The sequence below is a fragment of the Capricornis sumatraensis genome, chromosome 15 (genome assembly GCF_032405125.1).
Source record: "Capricornis sumatraensis isolate serow.1 chromosome 15, serow.2, whole genome shotgun sequence".
Lineage (NCBI taxonomy): Eukaryota > Metazoa > Chordata > Mammalia > Artiodactyla > Bovidae > Capricornis > Capricornis sumatraensis.
In genome coordinates, this window is record NC_091083.1 from 78,616,154 (window position 1) to 78,640,779 (window position 24,626).

General features: G+C 49.8%; 2 protein-coding genes across 2 annotated transcripts; one reads left to right on the forward strand and one right to left on the reverse strand.

Annotated features, from left to right (window-relative positions):
* Positions 1-711: 711 nt before the first annotated feature.
* Positions 712-4,216, reverse strand: TP53RK (TP53 regulating kinase). The gene is made up of 2 exons (XM_068987680.1): positions 3,934-4,216; positions 712-1,558 (listed from the first exon to the last, which is right to left on the reverse strand). Exons 1-2 carry the CDS (start codon positions 4,214-4,216, stop codon positions 1,080-1,082), a joined length of 762 nt encoding a protein of 253 aa, XP_068843781.1. The 3' UTR covers positions 712-1,079.
* Positions 4,215-23,314, forward strand: SLC2A10 (solute carrier family 2 member 10). Its single transcript, XM_068986838.1, has 9 exons — positions 4,215-4,295; positions 4,379-4,436; positions 7,695-7,755; positions 8,079-8,256; positions 11,878-11,941; positions 16,871-18,139; positions 18,680-18,802; positions 20,607-20,742; positions 21,269-23,314. The coding sequence occupies exons 1-9, from the start codon at positions 4,215-4,217 to the stop codon at positions 21,345-21,347; spliced, it is 2,049 nt and encodes a 682-aa protein (XP_068842939.1). The 3' UTR covers positions 21,348-23,314.
* Positions 23,315-24,626: the final 1,312 nt, after the last annotated feature.

A 24,626-nucleotide genomic window follows, 5' to 3' on the forward strand; every position in this document is an offset into this window, starting at 1 on the left:
TCATCAGAGGCTTCTCTGACCACTCCTGCCCCTCCCCCCGCAACGTGCATTCCTCGAGGGCACTTGAGATCTCAGCATCCTTTACAGCCCTCATCACTGTCTGAAACTGTCTTAGGTACTTAGTTTGTTTCCCGAGTGGTTCACGCCCCTTCTGTGTCTCCGGTGCCTGGCACACAGCGAATACTAGGTATCTGCTGATGTAACGCCTGCACACATGGGTCAACCGTTCCCTCCATGAGGCAGAGATTAGCCATAGTAGCTGTACAGTACAGGAGGAAACTGGGGAATGAGCCTGCTGTCTTGTTGAGAATATTCATTGAAAAAATTATGGCCAGCCTGTGGCCTTGGAATTCTTTGAAAAACACTGTGATATAATGCCAATACATAATGTAATAATTTAAAGACGTGTCATAGCCAGCATCTCATTTCTTAAAGGGTCAGTGGAGTTAAGCAGCATTTTTCTTTTTTTTTTTTTACCGTACTCTCAAAAAGAACTGTATTTTACTCCAAAACCTAGTATGTACTGCTGTCTATATACACATTTGAAACAAGTTTCATAAAACATTATTAACAATACTACAGATAATGCACTTTAATATTTTCTAATCTCTGACTCCATTTCTTTTTTTAATATGCTGGTTGCATCCCACTGTACTGGTTTCAAGAGGAATATGTCATGAACACAACAACAAAAAAGGCTGGGTTACAGAGCTGATAAAGATACACTGACACCAACTGAGGCGCTGTCCTTGTCTCACCAGAAGCACTGAAATGTGGTTCAGTGCGGTTCACTGGTTCAGTATGTGGTTCAGCGTTTTGTAACGTCATGCCCTTCAAGCTGAGGTGTATGCCTTACAACTGCAGAGAAAGCCTGAGATTTATTCTGCATGCCCAGTTCTGCCAGACATATACAGAGTAAGTGAGAACAGCCAATGGCAGGTGATAATGCCTTTCAAGCACGATCACAGCTCTTAAAATTACCCGACCATCTTTATTTAGGTAGAACCTCATACTCATAGCCTTCCTTCAAACGTACTGTGAACAGTTTCCTGCCTGTGGTTGTCGCACGGAGAATTCTTCTAGCCCACCATGGATCTCTTTCTCCCTCTGAGGCGCACCTCATCTAATTTTTTTAACACTGGTTTGGACTTTCTGGAGGAGGTGGAGTAGCTCTTCAGAAAGGCTTCAAACACAGTCTCAGTGTTGGGATGGGTGCTGAGGAAGGCCTTCTCCAGCACGTACAGGTCAACTCCCTTGTCTTCCGGAAGTGCTGAAACGAAGCTCAGCCCAAAGTCTATAAGCACAATGTTCAGCTGCTCCAGAGGGGGTTTCAGGAGCATGTTGGATGTGGTGAGATCACCATGAATGAGGTCTTCGTCGTGCATTCGAGCCAAAACCTGCCCGATGGTCCTGGCTAAGCCCAGGAGACTTTGGGAAGATTTTTCAGTCTCCAGGGTGGATTCAATATAATCTCGAACAGTCACTGAGCCTTCGATTTCTTCCATAAATAAGCAGTTGGAAGCATAGTCCACAAAAAAGACAACTGGGGCACATATTCCTGTAACCAAGATATAAGGGGTCATTGAATTAGATACTTTTTTTTTCTTAATAGTAAGCTTAATTTTCTAGCTCAGTCAGAAAAATTTTCCAGTGTGTATCTGCATATTTTGGGAAAAAGATTTAGGAATGCTGCAGAATGGTACAGCTTTCCTTCTCTGGAAGTTTCTCCTGCCAGACTATGCTTAGACCACCACAGCTAAGGTCAGCACAGTCAAAGCTCCCTCCTCCCTTCTACCCACTGTGATTGAACTTCATTTGTCATATTTGGGCTTCCCTGGTAGCTCAGCTGATAAAGAATCCACCTGCAATGCAGGAGACTCCAGTTCAATTCCTGGGTCCAGAGGAGAAGGGATAGGCTACCCACTCAAGTGTTCTTGGGTTTCCCTGGTGACTCAGCTGGTAACAAACCCGCTGGCAACGTGGGAGACCTGGGTTTGATCCCTGGGCTGGGAAGATCCCTTGGAGAAGGGAACAGGCTACCCACTCCAGTATTTTGGCCTGAAGAATTCCATGGACTACAGTTCATGGGGTTGCAAAGAGTCAGACACAATTGAGCGACTTTCACTTTCCCTGTCATACTTCTTCCCTAAAATACAAATCAAAGTAAACAGCCAGAAGGGTAAGCACCATTAGTTGTATGTTCAAACATATGAAAGGAGTTTCCTGACAGGGACAGAAGCAGGAGACCAAGCAGCATGCTGGCTTAGAGATGCACCTTTACGGGGAGGAAAGAGAGTGAAGTCGCTCGGTCGTGTCCAACTCTTTGTGACCCCGTGGACTGTAGCCTACCAGGCTTCTCCGTCCATGGGATTCTCCAGGCAGGAATACTGGAGTGGGTTACCATTTCCTTCTCCAGGGGATCTTCGCGACCCAGGGATCAAACCAGGGACTCCCACATCAGAGGCAGACGCTTTAACCTCTGAGCCACCAGGAATACAGAGAGGAAGGACAAGTTCAAATCCCAGCTTCCTTCCTTATTAACTGTGTATCTTTAAAGTCACATGTATTTCTCTAAGCCTCCATTTCTGCTTCTATAACATGAGATCAGTACTACCAATAATCCAATAACTTCACTGAATTTGAAGATTCAATGACTCTTTACTGAATGTCAATCATACTCAAGACACTTCAAGATACTAGAGACAAATGTGTAGAGATACAGCAGGAAACAAAGCAACCGGGATCCCTGACTAAGAGAACTCAGCTGCTGGAAAGGGTGAAAATAGGAAATACGAATGCATGCATAACTTTGCAAATCCAAGCAAGGGCAGAGACACTGTGCTTGTTGGCAACTGAATTTCTTCCAGATCTCCCAGCACCTAACAATGTCTTGGTGTACAGTAGATGCCTAAAAAATTACCAATGAAAGAAACAAAGGTAGAAAGTGTAAAAGTGAAATGCCAGTGTTTCTGAGTCAGAGGGATAGGGGGTGAAAGCCTTACTAACCGTGTAACCTTGAGGAAGTTACTTCCCCCCTCTGAACTTTGTTTCTCAAAAGAGGCAAAGGTTTACGGTCATGGTGCAAAATAGTGTTTAGTCAAAGCTATGGTTTTTCCAGTAGTCATTTACGGATGTGAGAGCTGGACTATAAAGAAAGCTAAGCGCCAAAGAATTGATGCTTTTGAACTGTGGTGCTGGAGAAGACTCTTGAATCCGGAGATCCAACCAGTCCATCTTAAGGGAATCCTGAATATTCACTGGAAGGACTGATGCTGAAGCTGAAACTCCAACACTTTGGCCACCTGATGTGAAGAACTGACTCATTTGAAGACACTGATACTGGGAAAGACTGAAGGCAGGAGGAGAAGGGGACAACAGAGAAAAAGGTGGTTGGAAGGCATCACCGATTCGATGCACATGAGTTTGAGCAAGCTCCGGGAGTTGGTGATGGACAGGGAAGCCTGGCCTGCTACAGTCCATGGAGTCGCAGAGACACGACTGAACTGAACTAGACTGTGTGAACCCAGAGACCCTGGCTCCTGGGCAAGTACTTGTAACTACATCTGCTTCTTAAAAGTAACTAACAGCGATCGAAAGTTGGGATTGTACAGATGGGGAAACTGAGGCTCGGGGCAGTTAAAAGACACGCTCAACGTTGAGTAAAGGTGGTAGAGTCGGAACTGAACCAGGCGCCAAGAGCTCCGGGACAAATGCTCGTCGCTACAACGTCAAGTGGCTTCTTAAGAGTTAATGAAAGGAAAAGGATGAAAGGATGACATTTCTTAATGGAAACCCGTGAAGAAGGTACAAACGGAGAAACTGAGTCAAATCTCGCTCGCCCCTAACCCCGCAGCGCAGGGGAGCCCCTCACCTGCGTCGCCCGAGCCCCGGAGCCTCGGGGGTCCCCCGCGTCCCCAAGCTGGGCCGTCTTACCTGCGCGGCGACAGCGGAGCAACGCCCGGGCCTCCTGCACCGTCCGCCGCCGGCTGAGCCGCGCTTCCAGCGTCGGGTGCCGGTAGCCTTTGGGGAAGCGGTGTTTCACCACGGCCGCGCGACCCTGGAAGCGGCCGCGGAACACGCGCGCCTCGGCGCCCTGCTTCACCAGCTCCAGGCCGCTCAGGAAGCGGCTGCTCCGCTCCCGGGCTGCGGCCAGCGCTTCGGCCGCAGGCGCCAGCTCCTCGTTCAGCTTGGCGGCAGCAGCGCCGGCCGCCGCCATGTTCGCGTTTCCGCGTCGCCGCTCGGAGCCCTTCGGCCGCCTCCGGAAACTGTCGGGGCTGCTTCGGCTCGCTCCGAAAGTACTCGGACCTCCTCGGCCTCTCTAACGCTGACCTTTTTGCCTTGTGGAAGTGGTTTCTCCTCTCTTCGGCTCTTTTCTAAGCCTCCCGGTCCCGCCACTCGGCTCCTCGGCTATTTCCGTAAACCCTCGGCAGCTCTCGGTGAGCCGCTCTTTCCACTCCTCGGCTCTTTCCGGAAACCCTTCGTGACTCTTGCGGTTGGCTTTGGTGGCGCTGTCTCTCAGCTCTTCGGCTATTTCCGGAAAGCTTCGGCGTCTCCCTGAAAAACGTCTCTTGGAATCTGCTCTCAGGAATCTATCTGGATCCTGGGAAGTTGCACTTCACAGTCCCTGCGTTTCATTCATACACAGGGAAGGTAACCTTTTCAAACATCAGATCCTTTGTTTTGTACTAATGTGGTTTCCAGCACCTTTCATCAGTTCAGCCTTCTTGAAGCCCCTATAGAACCAATTCTATTTGGTTTGGAAAACCCAATTTCCCAAGTTTGTAGTTTCATTATCATAATTCTTAGTGTCCATATGGTCATCTCCATGGTTACCAAATCTGTCTGAACTGCTCTGTATGGTTGTTAGCATAACTGAGGCCATCTTGGGTCTGTACAGTTCCTTTTGTCCTGCTCACCCTACCTATGGCTGTTCTGTGTAGTAAATATCTTCTCTGTCATCAGTGATTTTTAGGTCCAGGTGGCCTCTATGCTTTGTTAGCCTCCAAACGATGAAGACCTTTGCTGACGTACTCTTGGTTCCTGCAAAAACTAGTTACCCACTCATAACTTGACTTAGGAATGCACTTCCTGTTTCCAAGGATGTACCCCTAAACCCTAGGTTAACTATAAAATTGTCCCAATGGCCTCTTGAAGGTTCAAAGTGCAGCTGCAAATGCTTCTGGATCTCTGTCCACTTGAATCTACCCTGTAAGTTATCTTATAATAAACTTTTCTGTTGATTATATGGAGCTGCCTGCCTTGTTTTCCATTCTCAAGATACCTTTTCAGTTTGGTGGGCACTTTGTGTTTCCTCCAATTTCCAACACCCTCCTTTGGAAAAATCCATTGTGCAAACATATTTAAAAGTCCCAGGCTTGCTATAGTCAGACTGGTTCTGACTTTTACCATAGGAAATCTAGTTTAAAATCTTTCAGTGGCTCCCTGTTGTGCTTCAGATAAAGACCCATGAGGTCCTGCATGGGGCCCTATGTCCCTCTTGCAGATTCATCTCCCACCAAACTCCCCTTTGCTCTGGGATCTTCAACACATTTGCCTTCTCTCAGTCTCATTCTTGCCAGGCTCCCTCTTGCCATGGGGCCTTTGCACCTGCTATTTCCTACATCAGAAGTGCTCTTCCTTCTCTTGGTTGCCTAAACTCATCTAGGCATCTTTCCATTTCCAGCTCAAATGTTACTTCCTCAGGAAGCCCTCCCTGACTTCTCATAGGAGGGAAAACCCAACTTAATAATTCCTGGAGTCCCTATGAATCTCTCTTTTGTGTTGCCTTTTTGTTTGCTTACATAACTGTTTGATTAGTGGCAGGATTTAGTTCCCCACAGATTGTTAATCTGAGGGCTTTAGTTCCTCCCTGGCTATTGCCTAGAGGCCACCCTCAATTCTTGCCACACTGGCCTCTCCACTGGGCAACTCATAACACAGCAGGTGGCTTCATCAGAGTGAGTAAGTGATCAGAAGAGGTTGAGCAAGATGGAAATCACCATCTTTTATAACCGGAGTACACTTTTGCTTATTCTCTTTGTTAGAAATGAGTTACTAGCTCCTGCCTCACCTCAAGGGAAGCCATTTTTTAAAATAATGTTTACTCTTTAAATTTTTGTATTTATTTATTATCATTTTTGGTGGCTGTGCTGGGTCTTCATCGCTGCACGTGGGCCTTCGCTAGCTGCAGTGTTGCGGTGAGTGGCAGCTACTCTCTGCTTGCGGTGTGTGGGCTTCTCATTGCAGTGGCTTCCCTTGTGGTGGTTTCTCCTGTGGTGGAGAACGGGCTTTAGAGCACATGGGCTCAGGAGCCGTGGGTCATGGGCTTGCAGTTTGCCCCATGGCATGTGGAATCTTCCCAGACCAGGGATTGAACCCAAGTTCCCCGTGTTGGTACGTGGGCTCCCAGCCACTGGACCACCAGGAAAGTCCAAGGGAAGTCATTTTTGAAGACGCCTACCAAAATGCCCAATTAGAACTTTTTCTCATTTGGGAAAGAAATGAGTGAAGAGAGATTCTCTATTCTCTAGAAGAGATAGAACCCAACAGCAGACTTGCAAACATCCTCCTGACATAATGCAAGCCGTGAAGATCAGACTTCCTGCCTTTTTTCATCATATAATTTCTACAAGTCATCTCAGGAATGCCTAGGCTTTTCTGTACGTCTCCTGGTGACAACTCCAGATATGCATGTGAAAGAGGAACTGTCACGTGGCAAAAGCCAAGAGGCCTCCTTGGGCTCTTCTCCATGCCAGAAAGGCAGTAGAGCTTGACGGAAAGAGCGTGGTTTTCCCCATGAGCTTGACTTCAAGCTCAGCTATATACTAGCGTGTGTTCTTAAGCACTATTGATTTCCTGTATTGTTTATGATGCAAATTACTTCAATTCCCTTTGCCTCAGTTTCCGCATTCATAAAATGCTCCTCTCCTGGTCCATCTGCCCTTATCGAGTCTGTCTGACAACTTTTCTCCAGCCCCACTGCTATCACTTTAGTCCACATCAATGTCACCTTTTCACCCTGCAACAGCCTCTAAAGGGCCCCCTGTTTCCACTCCTGCTCCCTATAACCTGCTAGAACTGCCCAATTATTTCTGTGTCAGTTGGAATAAAGTCTCATCCTGATCTTGGCCTCCCAAGGACTTAAATGATCTGGGTTTGCCAACACTTACCCTGGACCCTGGGCTTCCCAGGTGGCGCTGGTGGTGAACCACCCGCCTGCCAATGAAGGAGACATAAGAGCCTCGACTTCAATCCCTGGGTCGAGAAGATCCACTGGAGGAGGGCATGGCAACCCACTCCAGTATTCTTGCCTGGACACTCCCCGTGGACAGAGGAGCCTGGCTGGCTACAGTTCATAGGGTGGTGAAGAGCGGGACAGAGACTGAAGCGACTTAGCATGCATGCACCTTAGACACTATCTCCCCTGTGCTCCAGAAACTCTGGCTTCATTTGTTTTTATGCTGCACAAGCTCTTCCCTGCAGGGTCTTTGCCTTTGGTCTACTTTCTGTCTGGAAGCGGAGATCTTGGCTCAAGAAATTCCCTCCCCCCCTCACCTCCCTCCCACCCCCCAGCTAAAGCAGCCACCTGTGGCTGCCTAACCCAGCACCCTAGCTTAATTCTCTGTCTGGCCTTCATCACTAGATGGTATTTCTCTGGTTCTTTTGGCTATTTATCTTTCTGCTTCCCACACCAGAAAGTACTCCACAGGAACAGAACGAACTGTCTTTCTGGTTCTCCCAGCCCATCCTCAAGAGGTAGGAGAGTGCCTCAAGGCAGGTGGGAGGTGTCCAAACCTAATTGTTCAATGAATGGAAAATGAATCCGTGGGAGCCTGAGCGGCTGAAGTGGGTGTGTGTGTCAGTGTGGACGCATGAGTGTGTGTGTGTGAGTGCACACACACACGCTCGCTGGAGAGGCCAAACTAGCATGGATCGCAGTGATTCTGACTCCTTTCTTCTAGGAGGACAAATTGTGGGCTCCCCACCCGCAACTGGGATGACGGTGGGTGGGGTCCCAGCCGGGCCGGGCGAGACTAGCGACGTCCAGAGCACACCACCGTCCCGCCCCCCGAGCACAGGGGCCCTGAGCTGGCCGACGTGGCGGCGGCGCTGCAGGCGGACCGGCGGGGAGGGAGGGACGGAGGCGGGCCTGAAAGTTTGTCCGGCTGCGGCTGCCGAGGCGGGGACTTGGCTGGGGCGATGCACACCCAGTCCCCCAGCGCTCCCCGCTCGCCTCGGGAGCCCTGGTCGCCATGGGTAAGTCGCGATCTGTGCTGCGGGCAGAGGGGTGCTTCGGATCGGGAAGCCCCGAGACCCCATCCTTGCGCGCGCGCACCCTCTGCCCGCCGCTGCCGCGCCCAGACCAGATACCGCCCACTCGGGTGGCCGCCGGGACAGCAGGCCTTGCCTGGGGGCTGGGAAGGGACTTGGGCCCACTTCCCTCCACGCTCCTTTCTGCCCAGAAAAAAAAGTTACCTGAGAGGGCTCCTTAACTTGATACCAGAAGCTTATTCCGGGGTCCTACCCTCTCCTGACCGCTTGAAGCCTGGCAGTGTCCCACGAATGAGTGAAATCGCTCCTATTCTGCAGACGAAGAGGCTCCGAAAGGAGCAAACTCATTCATGGATTCGCTGAGCACTTCTCTCCAGGCACTGTTCTAGGCTTGGGATGCTGCTCTACACAAAACAGACAAAAACCTCTGCTGTCAGATGCCTAATAGACGCGAGATAGAGAAAAGTGGGGCGGGGGTGTGGGGGTCGGTGGATGATTAGGAAACTTCTTTGTTGCTCCGGGGGACTAAGGTTTGTATTTTTCTCTCTGGATTCAGAGGCCTCAAAAGGTCAGTCATTGATCCATCTACTACCTGGCAGACATTGGTTTGGGGGTTGGGGCCTCAGTGGACTTGTATGTAGATTTGGGGGTCAGAAAGATGAGTGGGGCGGGGGGTGGGGTGGGGGTGGGGGGATGGGGTGGTTCCAGCCCTCATTCTCCCATTTCCCAGGTGCATCCTGATCTAGGACAGGGTAGTTAACTTCTCTGACCTTAATTTCCGCATCTCCAAAACAGTCACCAGGAAATACCCCATCACAGGGAATGTGAATGACATGAGAATATGAACTTAGATACTCCAGATACCACTTGCACATGGTAAATGATCCGTTAACATGAGATTTTTTTTTTAAATCATACCCAACATCGGAACTCTGGAATCAGACTACTCAAGTTCAGAATCTGCTCTGTGACTTGATAAACTCTCACCCTAGGCAAATGTCTTGGGAAATAGATGGGGAAACAGTGGAAATAGTGTCAGATTTTATTTTTGGGGGGCTCCAAAATCACTGAGATGGTGATTGCAGCCATGAAATTAAAAGATGCTTACTCCTTGGAAGAAAAGTTATGAGCAACCTAGATAGCATATTGAAAAGCAGAGACATTACTTTGCCAACAAAGGTCCATCTAGTCAAGACTATGGTTTTTCCAGTGGTCATGTATGGATGCAAGAGTTGGACTGTGAAGAAAGCTGAGCACTGAAGAATTGATGCTTTTGAACTGTGATGCTGGAGAAGACTCTTGAGAGTCCCCTGAACTGCAAGGAGATCCAAGCAGTCCATTCTAAAGGAGATCAGCCCTGGGTGTTCTTTGGAAAGAATGATGCTAAAGCTGAAACTCCAGTACTTTGGCCACCTCATGCGAAGAGTTGACTCATTGGAAAAGACTCTGATGCTGGGAGGGATTGGGGGCAGGAGGAAAAGGGGACGACCGAGAATAAGATGGCTGGATGGCATCACCGACTTGATGGACGTGAGTTTGAGTGAACTCTGGGAGATGGTGATGGACAGGGAGGCCTGGTGTGCTGCAATTCATGGGGTCGGAAAGAGTTGGACACGACTGAACAACTGAACTGAACTGAGGCAAATGTCTTCTCTGTGCCTCAGCTGCTTCATCTGTAAAATGGGAAAGGCACCAGTGTCTGTGACACAGGGTTAATGCAGGAATTAAGGCAGCTGCTACAGGTATGGCTTCTGGAAAAGGAGGTGAGCTGGCTATAGTATCAACAACAGTCTCACTTATATCACCTGTCGTTGGGATACTTGGAAGCCAGCCGTCTGGGTGAAGATATTTGCATGGGTCAGTCTCACCCACGGGTCAGTCTCACCCCTGGCTTTTCCCTGGAGTTGCAAGGGAAGCCACGGCAGGTCTCTGGCCGGGGAGGGGTTCAGTTCATTGTGCCTCTGGGTGAGATGCTGTCTAGTGTCACCCACTGGAGGCGCCCTGTGACTTGCGGCTGGTGACATGTGCAGCCATGACCTGGGTTTTTCCTCTCCACCTGCCCCTTGATTCTGTCCCCTGGGAAGCTCTGCTTTCAAGAACTGAGGGACTTCATCCAGCATGAGCCAATTTCACATACTATATTTAGACAGATAATCCATAGAAAGGGAGTTGTTTAGTTGCTCAGTCTTGACCGACTCTTTTGCGACCCCATGGACTGTAGCCCACCAGGCTCCTCTGTCCATGGGATTTCCCAGGCAAGCATACCGGAGTGTGTTGTCATTTCCTCCCCCAGGAGATGACCCAGGGATCAAACCCAGGTCTCTTGTACCTCCTCCATTGCAGACAGATTGTTTACCTGCTGAACCATCTACTACCTAAACTCAGGCGGTGCTGTCATAATTTGGAGGCCAGGATTTACTCCACTTCCTGTCCATGGCCACTTCCAGACCCTGAATCCACCAAGATGCTCAAGAGCCCAAATCCCTTCTGTCTGGATCCCCTCTGTCCTGAATTCACTCATTCATTCAACCATGTGTTTGCTCAACCAGTATTTACTGAGTGTCTACTGTATGCCAGGAACTGTCCCCAGCATCAGGAGACAACTGAGAATGCACAAAGAACTCCTGCCCCTTTAGGGCTGACATTCTGGTTGTTGAGCCCCCCAAATATGTAAAATGTATAGTTATTTCAGATGATGACAAGTACTGCGGAGGAAAACAAGCAGAAAAGTGGAATATGAAGTATTGGATGCCATGGGAGCTTGCAGTTTTAAGTAGAGCACCAGGGAAGCCTCATGAAAAGGTGATGCTTGAGCAGGACCAGAGGGAAGCAGGGCTGGGGTTGCTGAAATGGAGGGAAAGGGCTTTCCCAGCAGAGGTGAGACCTGGTAAAAAGCTTTGACTTGAGATGGGCGTGGAGTGAGGAGGAATCGCCGGGAGGCTGGTGTGGCAGGAGCTCCGTGAGAGGAGGCAGGTCCTGTAGGGCCTTGAAGGTCACTGTCAGGACTTTGGCTTTTTTCACAGTGAAAGAGAAGCCGTGGAGGGCTGTGGGCAGAATGATGTGGCCTGACTTGGGCTATCATAGGATCTCTCTGGCTGCTCTAGAGTGTTAAACTAACTTCAAACGTATCTGACACAGTCCTTGGAATGGGATGTGGAGATACTGCCCTGTATCCTGACTCAATCTTTCATTCATTCAGTAGAAGCTTTAATTGGCCCGTCTATGGCAACCCACTGCAGTACTCTTGCCTGGTAAATTCCGTGGACTGAGGAGCCTGGTAGGCTACAGTCCACGGGGTCGCAAAGAGTCGGACACGACTGAGCGACTTTACTCACTCACTCAGGTTTCAGAGTGGGGCTGGGGCCTAGAGACACAGACACTCATCATGTCCCGTTTAACAAGGAAAACACATCAATTTCACAATTACTTGGTGTGAGCAAATGCAAAAGAAAGCATAATTGGCTGGAAGTGAAAGATATGACTTGGAAAGTTGAGGAAGATGTACAGGAATTAGAGTCTCTGTCAAACTAGCTTAACCAGAAAAAAAAAAGGTACTTATTTATTGGTCCCAGAAAAATTCACAGCTTCAGGCACGGTTGGATCTAGGAGCTCAGGCAGTGTAGTCAGGATTCCCTGCTAGGGAAAGATGACCCTCAGCTGCTCCAAGCAGGTAAACTACCAGCTCAGAACCCCAAATAAGCAACCACCCTGGGGTGGACTGTCTCTCACTGGCTCAGGGTCAGCCACGTGGCTGCTAGGTAGTCAGATCTGGATCACGGACACTATGTCTGGAGCTAGGTGATGGGGGCTGGAGGTGGGGAGGTCAAGTCTGCCCAGATCCAGAGATTGAGAGATGAAGACAGGAGAGGCGAAGGCAGCTCCCCACAGAGCACAAATCACAGATGTGTATTGCCAGAGCCCCTCAGGGAGGTGAACTGGAACTGAGCAGGATGAGTGAGCATGTGGAGAAGAGAGGTCGGGAAGAGAGGGACCAGGTCGTGTAGAGGGCAGGGCAGCATGAAACGCTATGATGTGTGCTGGAAACAAGTGTTTGCAGGGTGTGTCGGAGGGGCGGGAGTAGGCGTGGAGAGGAGAGGTGGCCAAGGAAGTGGGCTGGGGCCACCAGCTCGTGCAGGGACTGGGAGGTCATGCTAATGAGTTAGGACTCAATAGAGCAGGCGGTGGGAGCCTTGGAAAGCTTAAATACGTGGGTTTGGGAGTCAGATGGGACAGCGTTTGAGTCCTGATCCTGTTGCTTCCCAGCTGTGAGAACACTTTGTTTCTCACAGAACATTTAGTATCTGAGCCTTAGTTTCCCCATCTGTCAAAAGGGGGTAATGGGAGCAGTACCACCTCGAGTTGTCACCAAGGTGACTTGAGAGAAGGCACCTGGAGTCTTTGCAGAGATCTTCCTTTATTGTCACTGTTCTGCTCTTACCACTGAGACCTGAGTCTGTCCTGCAGCATTTTCCGGTGGAACCTGTGGACAGTTAGCTTTGCCCCTGGGCCTTTTGGCTGGGTTCCCATTCACCTCCAGAAGAACCCAGGACAAGGCAGAAAAGTTCTGTGTTTGCATGGGATTGCCTCACATGGCCTGGATGAACCTTCCCTTCTGGCAGTGAACTCTAGAAACTGAGGGAGGTGGGGCAGAAGGGGGTGACAAGGGGCAGGACCTGGGCAGCCTGGTCCCCCCACAGGGTGTTGGTTGATGGTCATGAAGAGGAAGGACTAGGCCAGCCAGGGAATGGTAGGGGGTTGATTCCTGGGGGGCAGAGGTGATGGGGAGAAAAATGAGCTGGGTGGGGGGAGGTGATTCCTCCGCCCATGAAAGTCCTCTCCCCGCCTCTGCACAAAAATTGCCTAACATAGATGGGGAGAGGCAGAAGTGAGAAAACAGTGAAATTGTATTCTGCCAAGGTTTTATACTGGAGTGCCTAAGGGTACAGATTGTGGAACCAGACTGCCAGGCTTTGAATCTCAACAAGCTACTTACCATTAACGCTCTTCATCTTAGGCAAGTCATTTCGTGTCTCTGATAATCAGTTTGTATGTGCATGCTCAGCTGCTCAGCGGTGTCCTACTCTTTGTGACCCCGTGGACTGTAGCCCGCCAGGCTCTTCCGTCCATGGGGATTCTCCAGGCAAGAAGACTGCAGTGGGTTGCCATTCACTGCTCCAGGGGACCTTCCCAATCAAACCCAGGTCTCCTGAATCTCCCACACTGGCAGGCGGATTCTTTACCATTAGCACCACCTGAGAAGCATGGGGATCAGTGTACTCCTTCATAAATAACACAAAAGCCCACCTCATAAAGTTGTCGTGAGAATTAAATGAGCTAGTCCGCTAAAAGGGCTCAAAGCAGTGCCTGGTCCAGAGCAAATACTCCATAAATCTGACTACAATGTTATGAATGTTCTTGTCAGGTCCAGGGTAGGGGGTGGGTGAGACAGATATGTCTGGACTACTCTAGATGCTTCCAGAAATATTTGTTTAAATATGTGAGTTAAAAATTAAGCGCAACCTGTTTAGCTGCTCTGCCAGTACAGTAGCTGCTGGCCACATGTGGCTATTTTTACACTTAATTAAAATTAATTAAGATTAAAACCGCAGTTCCTCAGTTACACTGGCCACATTTTAAGAGTTCGATTTTTTTTTTAAAAGGTGCCTAGAATCCACTGAAAGGGAAGTTCGTCAGTGTCCTCCTGATCTGGCCCCTGCCTACCTCTGCTACCTCAACACCTATTACTCTCAGCCACTCCGGCCTCCTTGCTCAACAGGCCGTGATTAAAAGCCTGAACTCTTTAGTCACATCCACTTTGCCACTTCCTTGCTGTGTGAGCATGAAAAAGTTTCTTCACCTCTCTGTGCCTTGGAGGATGGTGCTAATAATGGTAGATGTTAAGGTTGTTGTAAGAATTAAATGAGTAAATACATGTAAAGCCCTTAAAACAGAGCCTAGTACTTAGTACCGTAGGAGTATTAGCTATTAATAGTTATTTTTCAAACATGCCCCAAACTGTCCAGCTTCAGAGCCTTTGTTTCTGCTGTTCTCTTGTCTAGAATGTTCTTCTCCCACACTTGACATGACTTTCACCCTCACTTCGTCTGCTCAGGTTTTCCCTCTTCAGAGGTGCCTCAGCTGGCTGGCTGCCCTATTTAAAACAGAACCCCTCCATCACTCTCAGCTCCCTTTCAGCTCAGCCCAGTCCCTCAGTCATGTCCGACTCCTTGCGACCACATGGTCTGCAGCATGCCAGGCTTCCCTGTTCATCACCAACTCCCGGAGCTTGCTCAAACTCATGTCCATTGTGTTGGTGATGCCATCCAACCATCGCGTCCTCTGTCGTCCTCTTCTCCCCCTGACTTCAGTCTTTCCTGGCATTACCTGCTCTTTTTTTTTTTTTTTAATGACACCTATCACGTATTCATTTATTATCTGCCTTTTTCTACTAGAATGTCGGGTCCTTGAAAACACCACTATATTGCCAGCCCCAAGAACACAGCCTAGTGTGCTGTAGATGCCAGATAATTTTTTGAATGATTGGATGGATGAGTGAATGGATCGGTGTGTGTGTGTGTATCTGGGTAAATAGTGAATAGATTACAACGATGGGTGGATGAATATATTTTCGGATAGATGGATCAATAAATGGATGGGTGTTTGGGTGAATTAAGGGGTGGAATGTGAAGTCAAGTGGGCCTTAGAAAGCATCACTATGAACAAAGCTAGTGGAGGTGATGGAATTCCAGTGGAGCTATTTCAAATCCTGAAAGATGATGCTGTGAAAGTGCTGCACTCAATATGCCAACAAATTTGGAAAACTCAGCAGTGGCCACAGGACTGGAAAAGGTCAGTTTTCATTCTAATCCCAAAGAAAGGCAATGCCAAAGAATGCTCAAACTACCACACAATTGCACACATCTCACACAGTAGTAAAGTGATGCTTAAAATTCTCCAAGCCAGGCTTCAGCAATACGTGAACCGTGAACTTCCTGATGTTCAGGCTGGTTTTAGAAGAGGCGGAGGAACCAGAGATCAAATTGCCAACATCCGCTGGATCATCGAAAAAGCAAGAGAGTCCAGAAAAACATCTATTTCTGCTTTATTGACTATGCCAAAGCCTTTGACTGTGTGGATCACAATAAACTGTGGAAAATTCTGAAAGAGATGGGAATACCAGACCACCTGACCTGCCTCTTGAGAAACCTGTATGCAGGTCAGGAAGCAACAGTTAGAACTGGACATGGAACAACAGACTGGTTCCAAATAGGAAAAGGAGTACATCAAGGCTGTATATTGTCACCCTGCTTATTTCACTTATATGCAGAGTACATCATGAGAAACGCTGGACTGGAAGAAACACAAGCTGGAATCAAGATTGCTGGGAGAAATATCAATAATCTCAGATATGCAGATGACACCACCCTTATGGCAGAAAGTGAAGAGGAGCTACAAAGCCTCTTGATGAAAGTGAAAGAGGAGAGTGAAAAAGTTGGCTTAAAGCTCAACATTCAGAAAACGAAGATCATGGCATCCAGTCCCATCACTCCATGGGAAATAGATGGAGAAACAGTGGAAACAGTGTTAGACTTTATTTGGGGGGGCTCCAAAATCACTGCAGATGGTGACCGCAGCCATGAAATTAAAAGTTGCTTACTCCTTGGAAGAAAAGTTATGACCAACCTAGATAGCATATTGAAAAGCAGAGACATTACTTTGCCAACTAAGTTCCATCTAGTCAAGGCTATGGTTTTTCTAGTAGTCATATATGGATGTGAGAGTTGGACTGTGAAGAAGGCTGAGCGCTGAAGAATTGATGCTTTTGAACTGTGGTGTTGGAGAAGACTTGAGAGTCCCTTGGGCTGCAAGGAGATCCAACCAGTCCATTCTGAAGGAGATCAACCCTGGGATTTCTTAGGAAGGAATGATGCTAAAGCTGAAACTCCAGTACTTTGGCCACCTCATGCGAAGAGTTGACTCATTGGAAAAGACTTTGATGCTGGGAGGAATTGGGGGCAGGAGGAGAAGGGGACGACCGAGGATGAGATGGCTGGGTGGCATCACGGACTCAATGGACGTGAGTCTGAGGGAACTCTGGGAGTTGGTGATGGGCAGGGAGGCTTGGCGTGCTGCGATTCATGGGGTCGCAAAGAGTCGGACACAACTGAGTGACTGAACTGAATTGAATGGACCAATGAATGGAAGAATATGTGGTGGATGAAATAGGTGGATGGATGGAGGAGTGGATGATGAAGGGATGGGTAAATTGATCAATAACTGGATGAACAGGTGGAGTGGATGGATGGATGGGTAGATGAATGGAAGGAAGGGTGGAGGGAGAGATGGATGAAGAAAGAAGTGGGTGAAGGGATGGATGAAGGAAGGATGGATGAAGGATAAAGGAAGAAGTGGACGCAAGCATATGTGCACGTGGGGGTAAATGGACAGAACAGATGGATATATAGAGGGATACACAGATAGATGAGTGAACAGATGGAGAGACGGAGGGCTGGACAGATGGATAGGGACAGACGGATGGATGGTTGGATGCTCTGGCGTGGAAACATTCTGCACCCGCCCTGTCGCTTTTGTTTTTCAGGCCGACCTTCACTCCTCCTGCCCCTGTGTGCCTCGGTGTCCTTGCTGGGTGGCCTGACCTTTGGCTATGAACTGGCAGTCATATCGGGGGCCCTGCTGCCGCTGCAGCTTGATTTCGGGCTGAGCTGCTCACAGCAGGAGCTCCTGGTGGGCAGCCTGCTCCTGGGGGCTCTCCTGGCCTCCCTGGTGGGGGGCTGCCTCATCGACCACTATGGCCGGAAGCAAGCCATCCTCGGGAGCAACTTGGTGCTGTTGGCAGGCAGCCTGAGCCTGGGCCTGGCAGGCTCCCTGGCCTGGCTTATCCTAGGCCGCTCGGTGGCTGGCTTTGCCATCTCCCTCTCCTCCATGGCCTGCTGCATCCACGTGTCCGAGCTGGCGGGCCCACGGCAGCGGGGAGTGTTGGTGGCCCTTTACGAGGCAGGCATCACCGTGGGCGTCCTGCTCTCCTACGCACTCAACTACGCGCTGGCCGGTGCCCCCGGGGGATGGAGGCACATGTTTGGCTGGGCCGCTGCACCCGCTCTCCTGCAGTCTCTCAGCCTCCTCTTCCTCCCCGCTGGTACAGTCGGGGCTGCAGGCCACAAGGACCTCATCCCGCTGCAGGGAGGCGAGGCCACGAAGCTGGACCTGGGGAGGCCGAGATACACCTTTGTGGACCTCTTCAGGGCCCGGGATAACATGCGGGGCCGGACGGTCGTGGGGCTGGGGCTGGTGCTTTTCCAGCAGCTGACCGGGCAGCCCAACGTGCTTGCCTATGCCTCCACCATCTTCCGGTCGGTCGGCTTCCGGGGAGGCTCCTCCGCTGTGCTGGCCTCCGTGGGGCTTGGGGTAGTGAAGGTGGCGGCCACCTTGACGGCCATGGGGCTGGTGGAGCGAGCCGGCCGCAGGGCGCTGCTGCTCGCCGGCTGTGCCCTCATGGCCCTGTCAGTCAGCGGCCTCGGCCTCGTCAGCTTTGCTGTGCCCCTGCACTCAGGCCCAGCTTGCCTGGCCATGCCCAACGCCACCAGGCTGTCGGGGCTCCCTGGAGACTCCAGCCTGCCCAGGGGCTTGGCTCCACCGCTGCTGCCCACGACGGACCAGAGCCCCAGGCAGCCAGTCTTGTCAACCTCTGAGAAGACCAGGCCTCCTCCTGGAGCCGAGGACCCTACAGCGCTAAGCCTCACTCCCCCTGCAGGCCTTTCTCCCGCCCCCGAGCACGCCCTGCTGCATTGGACTGCGCTGGTCTGCATGATGGTCTTTGTGAGCGCCTTCTCCATTGGCTTTGGACCCGGTAAGTGGGAGTCTTCTGCAGGTAACTTGGAAGCCTTCTGCCCCTCCTAGCGGAAAGCCTGGGGACTGAACCTGTCAGGGTCTCAGAGGGACCAGAGGTGGCTTGACCATGAGAACCATGAGCTCAGACTCCAGGGCTCCTTGCTTCCTTGAAGCTACTTCTTCTAAGCGCAGGAGCCTAATTTGTGTCTGTTATGTTTTCTTCCTTATAAAGACTGCAAATCTTTTAAGCTTCATAAAGTCAGAATGTGCCCCTGGATAGCTCACTCAGAAGGGTTGACTGGAAAGGAATTTAATAAATAGGGTGACCAACCATCCCAGTTTGCCTAGGACACTGAAAGTCTGGGGTCCCAGGAAACCAACGGGTCGCTGGTCCTTCTAAAGGGAATCTTATGGCCACGTGGGTGAAACAGCAGGGAGAAATGAGTGTCAGGGGCCTGACCCTGCACTGAGTCCCATTGTTGGGGGGCTGCCTGCTGGACTGTGGGTTCCAGGCCCTAGGTCCCGGCTACTAGGCATCCTCTCTGCCCTCCTGTCCTAGTGACCTGGCTTGTCCTCAGCGAGATTTACCCCGTGGAGATCCGAGGGAGGGCCTTTGCCTTCTGCAACAGCTTCAACTGGGCCGCCAACCTCTTCATCAGCCTCTCATTCCTCGACCTCATCGGTGAGTCCTCGGACCTAATTCCCTGGCCCAAGATCCAGAAACAACTGCCTCCAAACAGAGCCCAGGCTTCCATATCGTCTGGGTATAAGTGACAGAAAATCCCGTGCAAACCAGTAGATGAGCAAAAGGTAATGTTTTTGTCTTAAGTCATGAGAAGAGGAGGGTAGTAGCTGTCTTTAACCATGACTGATCCAGAAGCTTCAACAAAACTGTGGGCCCGCCTTCATACTCTCTTGGCTCTGCCTTCCATGCTGTGAGCTTCATTCTGGAGTAGACCCACTGCATGGCTACAAAGATGACCACAAGTGGGGTTCTTCATCTTGGCAGCCCCCCGGGAGGAGAGCCTGTCTTTTCCAATGGCTCTCACTCAAGTCCTGGGACAGACTCTCATTGGCCCAGCAAGATCATGTGCCCATCCCTGAACCATCACTGGAAGGCTGCAATATTCTGATGCCCAGGCCTTGGGCCACATACACAGTCTGAAGAGCATGGGGTGTTAGACACCCCACTGCATGGACTGAGAGTTGGGGGAGGGTTCCCCAAAGGAAAACTGAGGTGCTAGTGAAAGAATGAGAGGGGCTGAGAGACAAAGACAACAGGAGATACGACCTGTGAAGTTTCTACTTCATTCCAGGCCCCGTTGGTTGGCAGCAGAGGGGTGGGGGTGGGGGGAATTGGCTTTATTGACAACCTGCGAGTTGAGGCTGAAGGGGGAATAGACCTAAAGCATCCAGTTCTCCTCGGTCCAGGAAGCCATCCCTGATTGGTGGTGGGGGGATGAGTTTGTTCTCAAACCCAGAGTTTGTTCTCCGGGTAGGGAGTACGGAGATTGGGAGCCCTGAGTGTGGGCCTTTGCTCTCTGCCCCCAGCAAGACAAGTCCATTCTCCCCTAGTAACTGAAAGTTTCCACTCTACAGCAGAGGACTTTCCATTGAGTGACATCTTCTCTTCCTACCTAGCATTCAGACCCAGTCTGAGTGCTGGTGGGGTGGGGTGAGAATTATATGGCCCAGAACACATGTCCGAGATGCAGAGGATACTCATGACTCAAGGCCAGAGGGCCCAGATGGCGGGGGTGGGGGTGGAGGGGGCGCTCCTCCCTCAAGGCAAGTTCTGAGAATTTAGTTATTTTCCCACTTCCTGCAGCCAAGGGTTTCCCCTTCAAAGGAGGAGCCCTTGGGGGCTGTGGAAAATACTGGTGGAAGAACCTGTCCACAGTGCCTGCCTCCCACACCCAGTCTTTGGGAATTTAGATTTCTCACTAGTGCCTCAGTTTTCAAGCATCCCTTTTATGTGGAATGAATGAGAGATAAGAGAGGAAGGAAGGGAGAGAGAGGAGGAAGGAAGCAAGGGGAAGAAGGGCTTCTTAGAATTGTTTCATAGCCTATCATCCCCATCTCACAGATTGGGAAATACATCCTTCCCAAGTCTAGCCAGGTAATCAGAAGACTAGAACTCAGTCCTCCTTCTCGCAGCCCAACACTCTCTGCTGGTATAAGGACTGAGTGGAGGTCAAGCTTCCCAGGTGGCTCAGAGATAAAGAATCCGCCTGCCGACACAGGAGACACAAGTTCAGTTCCAGATGTTTTGTGGATTTGGGTCCTGGCCCTTTGCCTGCCTCTGGGACAACCAGTCCCACTCTTGCTTTATGGTACTTTTATCTGACAGTGTATTGGTCATTCTGCAAATCTACCGTCTGGAGAATCTGTTCAGGGTAAACTAATTTTCAGTGTTTCCCCTGGAACACTGGTCAACCAGCTGGCCCAGGCTAAGCTCCGCCCACATCCCACCCTGTTGTTCCCAGGTGCCATTGGCTTGTCCTGGACCTTCCTGCTCTATGGGCTGACTGCTGTCTTCGGCCTGGGCTTCATCTATTTATTTGTCCCAGAAACAAAAGGCCAGTCGTTGGCAGACATAGACCAGCAATTCCAGAAGAAATGGTAAGGTGGTCAGGGCTGGCCAAGGGGGAAGAGTGACCTCAGACCGTGAGCACTTTGCTTCGGGATTTAGTCCTTACACTCTGCCTTTGCAGAAGAGTGTTTTCCTTCTCTTATTGTTCTTACTGCCTGGACACAATCACTTCTGTCCTATCTTTGTATACGAGCTCTTCTCCTTGAGTGGGATGGGAAAAACGGGACTGGAAGGCGGTGGTGTGGGAGAGGCTGGTTGGGCGTGATGTCACTTCCCAGCAGGAGTGACAGGAGCTAGGCTTTGTATTTAGGAGGGTCAGCCTGGCTGTGATGGGGAGATCTGGCTGTAGAGGGCACGGGTGGACCCAGGAAGACCAGGGGGAACAGCTGGGCCGTTCCAAAGATGGAAATGTACATTAAGACAGAAAGCAGGAAGGGTCAGGTAGGAGTGGGGTGGGGATGGGATGGGGACCCCAGGCATGGTCCACTCCCATCACCCCCAGGGAAGGCCGCCAGGCCCTGCCAACCTCTGACCCCACTGCTCTCTGCACTGCAGGTTCCCCCTGAGCTTTGGCCACAGGCAGAGCTCGGCTGGCATCCAGTACAGTCGTATCGAGGTCTCTGCAGCCTCCTGAGGGGGTCCATCTGGAAGGTGCTGGAACCATGGCTTTAACAGACAGTCTTCAGCTTCCTGCTTGCCTGGGCCCCAGAACACAAATGCTAGATGGTCCTTCAAGACTCACCCCTGCCCCAGAAGAGGTCTGTTTTGCTGGGGGGAAAGGGATGAAAATCTGAGAGCTGCAGTCTTCATTTTGAGTCTCAGGCTCAGAGGGTTCCTGAGACGCTGCCTTCCTGCCTCAGTTTCCCCACTGACTCTGCACATCGCTGCAGTAATGACATGATGAGAGCATCTCATGGTGACTCTGCTGCTCTGTGGGCTTTCTCAAAGAATCTCAAAGGTACCACCCTGGCAAGAAGTCACTCCTGGAATTGCCCCTAAATCCAGCAAAGGATACTATTATCTGCTCTCTTTCTCCATCTGGCTGGGACTTTTGGGGGGGAACACTTGCTTTTTGGTACTCGGATCTCATTTTGTTCAACTCCTCCAATTCCCTTGCCCAGAACACTTGTCATTCACCAGCGACTCAGGTGGTTGGTAGGAGGCTCGAGTTCTAGCCCTGACTGTAGGTGTTCTTGCTGTCTGACCGTGGGCCTCAGCTTCCCTTGTGTGTACAATGGGGGATCTGAACCAGGTGGTTCTTAAGATCTCTTCAGAAGCCAATGAGTCAGAATTTTAAATGCTGGCAATACCACAGATAATCAGCATGGGCCCTGCTTTCAAGTTGCTAGTCATCCCTTTAGGGGAGATAAGTTTTAATTAGGGGAAAGGTGAAGAATTCCAGAGTTGTGTGCCCTGAAATCCAAGGGCCATCACATTCCAGGTTATGCGCTCCAAGAGCAGTGTCCAGGATGGCACGGGAGGACTTTGCAGAAAGGGGATAGGTCTGAAAGCTAACAAACCCGGCTGCCAGTGTGGCCTCCACCTCTTGGCAGCTACTGACCTTGAACAAGTAAGGACTCCCTCAAGCCTCAGTTTCCACATCTGTAGAATGGAGTTGACTTTCCCCCTAAGGGTGTATTTAACCTCTGTCTCCCATCAGGAGTGTCTTCAACTAGCCCCATTCAGCTGATCAGGGTGAATGGGGTTTCTCTTTACCCTCAATACCTAGGTCCCTACCTTTGGGACATTGTAAAGGATCATCCCCCACTGCCCCAGGCCACAAGGGTTGAGTCAAATGGAGACAGAGCAAATGGCTCCACCCCACAGGACTCTGGCCCCTCCCGAGTCCTCCTTTCCTCTCATTTCTAGAGACTTCCTTTAGAGCACTGGAGCTGGCTTGTGCTGGCTTGTGAAAGCTGATTGTTAAATTTTCAGACTCTTACAAGATCATTATTAAACACAGTTGCTAAAAAATTAAATTATTTAAATTTATACTTAAATTATCTTAGAAACCAAGGTAATGTATACTCTAAGCTCATCACTTCCTCATTTTACTGCATTTTGCTTTTGTCTGTGCTCTTAAGGTGATTTACAGCTATTGTATCACAAGAGGAGTATGGGGAAGGGGCACTGCCCACCCCTTGCTGATTCTGCATTCATGATGTGTTGGTCACCTGAAACGTCCACGGGGAGTGTCTTTACATCAGAGAGACTGGGGAACAGGACAGATCAGGGCTTGATGTATTGTTTTGTTGATTTTCCAGTCTCAACAGTGTGATTGATAAAATGTTAATAATGTAAATTAAACTTAACAATGTGTTGTGTCTGTAGTCGATACATTGTGAATGGCACCAAAAAATGGAGGGATTATTATCCAGTTCAGCCAACAGGTGACTCATGTCACCAGTGAAGGAGTCTGAACACACATCTTCCTTGTTTTACTTCCATCTTACTTATTAACATGAGCAAAAATTTCAGCTAGCATTCGTATCACACCTGCACACATGCTTCAGTGATGTGAGCGACTTCCTTACTGAGTTCCGTTGCTGTCAACCATTTCTTTACGGTCTGATTTTGTGAAATCATGGCTAAACTGCAGTGACAATTGGTTTTGGGATCCAGAGTTTGACAGGAAAATCAGTGAAAACATTTCTGAGAGAATTAGTTAGCTAGCTGGAGTTTACAATAAAGAGTATTTACAATGGACTGTTTATTATTATCTGTAAATTTGTCAGGTTTGTGCAATAGTACATCCTTTATCCCAGTAAAACACACATTTTTTTCCTCCCTAAAGAGCAATTATTACCAGTCCACTAGCAGCATTTACCCAGCCACCATTGCTTACAGCTGCTGTTTTGGATCCTTCAGACCTAATTTTCTCTGCAGGAGCCCCCAACCTTCTTAGTTCTCCTTTCCTGTCAGCCTAAGGGGATTCTTTTCCAGTCTTAGGGTGGGTTCTCCTCTGTTTTGATCGGGGTCATAAACTCATAGATCAGGCAGGGGATGTATTGCATGTGCGAAGGCCCAGAGGTAAGACTGAGATTCCTTCTTGGAGGAATGTGAAGGAGTGAGTGAGTGAAGGGCGGAGTGATCAGAAGATGAGGAAGAGGTCAGCATAGGTTAGATCATGAAGGAACTTCCAGAAAACAAGCATTTCCGACTTTCTTCTAAGTGTTCTGAGGAGCCACTGGAGAACTTTGACAATGGAATGGCATGGTCAGACTTAATGGTATAAAATAGCTTTTGTGGGAGATGTTGGTAAATACAAAAAAAAAAAAAAAAAGAATGTCAGTTACAGAAACAGAAACCATAAAGATACTATGGAAGTAATCCAGTCCCACTGGATTTGATTCTTTTGCAATACTGTCAACAACCGATGGCTTTGAACTTAAGGCCTCCTCTGTGTTGAAAAGGGGGCTTAGCAAGTGAGAGAGGTGTTCATGACATAGTAGCACCATCCTAAGCTTGTGTCTGGATTGAAAGAACAGTGGTGTGATTCAGCACATTTACATGTTTGTGAACCAACGAAAACCATTTCCAACGCCATGGGCACTACGCTTCCCAGTCTTTGGTTGATGTAGCACTGGAGTGAAATGATCAAGGAAGTCTTAAGCACCAAGAAAGGGAAAGGGTGCCTTCAGTTCAGTTCAGTTCAGTCGCTCAGTCGTGTCCGACTCTTTGTGACCCCATGAATCGCAGCACGCCAGGCCTCCCTGTCCATCACCAACTCCCGGAGTTCACTCAGACTCGTCCATCGAATCAGTGATGCCATCCAGCCATCTCATCCTCTGTCGTCCCCTTCTCCTCCTGCCCCCAATCCCTCCCAGCATCAGAGTCTTTTCCAATGAGTCAACTCTTCGCATGAGGTGGCCAAAGTACTAGAGTTTCAGCTTTAGCATCATTCCTTCCAAAG